The 3,714-nt window shown below is 34.7% G+C and overlaps 1 protein-coding gene across 4 annotated transcripts; it reads right to left on the reverse strand.

Moving 5' to 3' along the window:
• Nucleotides 1-947: 947 nt before the first annotated feature.
• Nucleotides 948-2,728, reverse strand: LOC109209494 (E3 ubiquitin-protein ligase SPL1-like). Of its 4 annotated transcripts, none has more exons than XM_019372768.1 (5): nucleotides 2,682-2,728; nucleotides 1,863-2,038; nucleotides 1,605-1,674; nucleotides 1,221-1,515; nucleotides 948-1,119 (listed from the first exon to the last, which is right to left on the reverse strand). In XM_019372768.1, the coding sequence occupies exons 2-5, from the start codon at nucleotides 1,938-1,940 to the stop codon at nucleotides 1,041-1,043; spliced, it is 522 nt and encodes a 173-aa protein (XP_019228313.1). In that variant the 5' UTR covers nucleotides 1,941-2,038; nucleotides 2,682-2,728; the 3' UTR covers nucleotides 948-1,040. The 4 variants fall into 4 exon arrangements, with proteins under 4 accessions (XP_019228313.1, XP_019228312.1, XP_019228311.1 ...); XM_019372767.1 differs by lacking the exon at nucleotides 2,682-2,728 and adding an exon at nucleotides 2,405-2,666; XM_019372766.1 differs by lacking the exon at nucleotides 2,682-2,728 and adding an exon at nucleotides 2,400-2,666.
• Between the last annotated feature and the right edge of the window lie 986 nt (nucleotides 2,729-3,714).

The raw sequence follows: 3,714 nt of genomic DNA on the forward strand, positions 1-3,714 counted from the left end.
GTTGGATATTCAGATTGCGTTTCTCTTCATTTGGGTCAGTATTACACTTCTAACGAAAAGGCCCATAAGACCAAAGATCATTTTCGGCAGTCAGCATTCAGGCCCCAATTAGCAGCTTGTCTACCAGTTAAATGAAGAATTAACCCAAATAGTTGCCCACCAAGCAACTGCTTAAACTAAAAATAGGTATAATATATGTATTATATGCGTATAATTATATATAATCAATGTATAAACTATGTATATGACTAGAAAAAGTAAACAATGAATATGACGGGCTATTTGTGTAAAAATCAAATCTCAAATTCAAGAGACCAAGCGCTTTTTTGTTGTGCCCATTGCATCTCCATTGATCTTCAATGTCAGTATGTGTTTGAATGGAAAGTAAAGCTCCCAACATTTTAAACAGCCAAAAATTCGACCACAGAATAAAAAAGGAGGCTGTTAATGGAGCATAATTCAGCCTGCTAGATTTTGATTTTGCTCCCAAGTCCAACATTTGAACCAACAAGATAGTTGAAGAGGCTGTCAAATGGAGCATATTTTACTCTGCTAGACATTGATCTTGAAGTTTTGAGGTCGAATAATTGATTACTCCTATGATTTGCAGCAATTTTTGTAATTCTTTTTTTCCCAGTTAACAAGGAAGTTGAGAATCCAACTGAAATGCATAATTGTATGTTCCTCCTTTTTCTATGCATCTTCTTTTTGTGTTCCTTAACCATTAGCGCTGTTTTGACATCTTCTTTGTTATTCTTACTTAGGGTGTAAGGATCACAGTGTTTATATTTAACTTGAATTTGAGTAAGGAAAACAAGGAATAATTAAAAAGTAAAAGGAAGGGTGGTGCTTGCATCGCAAAGTGTTTTAACCTGGTTTTATCTTAATTCTTATCCTTTGGCGTTGCTTGGGAAATGAAATAAACAGAGTCGACTAGAAAAGAGAAATGAATAAAAAATGAACTAAAAAGCCGTGGTAATATTACCATTGTCAAATGCAAGTGCATCATTTACATTAACTACGTAAGGGAAACGTGAAATTTATGCAATAAGCACTCTTCTTACTCTGCGGATTACTCTCCGACAAATTGGGCAATTCTTGTTTTCTTCCTCAGTAATCCTGCATTAAAAAACAAAATACAAAATCCCACTTCAGTTAATTAAATTTATGTGCCAACTCATTTTCCAGATCAATATTCTAAATAAAATACTAATATACACCTCTTGGCACATGCGTGGCAAGTAGCGCAATGGCCGCATGGAATAAAGAAACAATTTCGTTTCTCTTCGTAGCAAACTATGCATATGTTTTCATCACACAAATCTTCTGATGAACTACAACGACTGCAATTTCCAGATTCTAAATCATCTTCGTCACATGTTCCATAGGATAAAGAAGCGCTTGCTTTCGAAATTAATCTGTCTGTTTCTCTTCTTACTGCATCATTTCTTGCCATTTCACCCTCACAAACTCCAAGTAATTTGATTAGCAACGCAGCAACCATCAGCAGCACCACTTACAAAAGATTCAAAGTAAAATGTCAATTTCTTATAGTAACATTAGCCCATGATGTTTGTGTCTTGCAAATGAGTACAGAAACCTACGGATAACTGATGAGTAAACGATCACGTTGAGAATGTACTCGAATGCAGCCTGTCGTTGATCTTGATCTCCCTGAGATATTTCAGCAAAAATCAGATAGACAGATGTTGACAACATAAATTAAATAAATAAAGATATGTTTTCTTCCCTCAGAATTTAAACTTTTAGATGACATGATTATACAGTTCAACAACATATTATCTGAGAATTAATAGCATAATCATGATATATAGGTGGAGCCAGAGATTATAGGGACTTACTTGATTTAGGGAGACGAGGATGTCGTATTGACTGTAATTGAATTGAATTGGACCAGGTACTAATAGATTTGAAGACATGTTCTTTAAGGTTCTGCTTTTGCCAGAGTAATCTGCAATTTGCTCCTCCTTTGCGAAGTCTCCAAATCAAATGAAGAAGCACTGACAAGATTGATAGACTGCCATTTGAAACATTTTAAGGATGTAATGGAAATATTATATTGAGGTGAAACTTAAGGCATCATTTGAAAAAGAAAAGACTTCAACTGTTGCAGCTTTCGTAGAGATTACGGAAATATTTATTCTTCTATGACTTTGATGGAAGTTGTTAGTAGTACTTATAAAAATTTGTGTCCACTTTCACAGTCCAGGTTTGCACTAATTAAAGTAAAATTCCACCAGAAAGAAAAAAGGTGGTAAGAAACTACCCAACTAGATTTTTCAAAAAAATAGCTAAGCAAAAGGACTTATGGCCCAAAGATTCTCCCTTTCACAGAAAAAAGACATAAAACTAAGTTAAAAGTAGGAAAAGCCCTTCACCTTACTTAAGAAAAACAGCAAGTTTAATTTCGTCTACTGAAAGCAATATATATAGCCTTTCACTTTCTCATAAACCAATGGAACTGTCGCTCAAACACTAAGCAACAAAGAAAAGATAAACAACCCGAAATTTCCAGTTACTATGAAGAATCCAAAACAAAAATAGCTTTTTGTTGTATTGAGAATTTAAATGAAAGGGCTCACTCAAAATCCAGAAGAAGAAAAAAACAAAGTTGCAAAATGGCAAAATTGCAACTTGCAATTGCATGTGACGTTACTTACCTTAGAAGAGAAGGCTTTATAATTAGGAAGGGTAGATAATGTGTCCCTGTCAACAGACACTTAGAAGGTGGGGAGGAATCAAAATACACATAAGCTTATGTAATATTGCTTTCTCTGCCATTATTCCTTCACATCAGCTTCGAAGAAAATAATTCACTCCTCCTCTAAACAGAGCAATAATTTAATCAATAATAATACTGCTTCTTATTTTACGTGGAATTTTTTTTAGTGGTACCAAGTTACCCACTATATGCCCATACCTATTAAATTACTTATTTAAAATTTTTGTGTATACATATTTATTTATGGCGTGGGAGTCGGTAGGCCCCCACAATTTTGCTACAAATAAAAGCAATAGAAATGGACCAAGAAGCTATTACAGTCAGACCTCTCTATAACAACATTCGTACATAGCAGTCATTCACTATGAAAGCCAAATTTTTTTGAACTGATTTTTGTACTATATTATAATATATGTCCTCTATAACGACACATCACTATAACAGTCAAAAAATATCGAAACAAGCAAGATCATTATAGAGAGGTTTGACTGTATGATATTGACGTGATCGCCTGAAATTGTTGTGCCGAAGGTCCAACCAACAGGAATATTTGAGAAAAAGGTTAATTACTTGCTCGATTTCAATATAAAAATAAACTGGGCTGTTACTTTTTCTTTATTTTTCTTTTGGTCAAAAGGTAGCAGTTGGAATTGGTGAAGACTTCTAATTTTTTTTCCCTTTTGTACAACTAAGGCTTCGTTTGATGTTATGATAGTTTACAAGTTATGTTTTGATGATCTAACAAACTTACTGTCAAGAATCAGATAAGGAACCTGTTACATATTCTAAAGACCTTAAGATCACAAGGCTCCAGCTTGGGATATGGTTCAAATCTCCAGAGTCGAAGGAACAGCTGAGGGAACAGATCTCTACCAGCTCCCGAGGCAACTGTACGAAGTCAACTCTCCAGCTGTAAAGTGCAGCCTGCACACGCTACTGTACAGGAACAATGCAGCAGTCAACTTTTTGTG

Source organism: Nicotiana attenuata, unplaced genomic scaffold (genome assembly GCF_001879085.1).
Source record: "Nicotiana attenuata strain UT unplaced genomic scaffold, NIATTr2, whole genome shotgun sequence".
NCBI lineage: Eukaryota > Viridiplantae > Streptophyta > Magnoliopsida > Solanales > Solanaceae > Nicotiana > Nicotiana attenuata.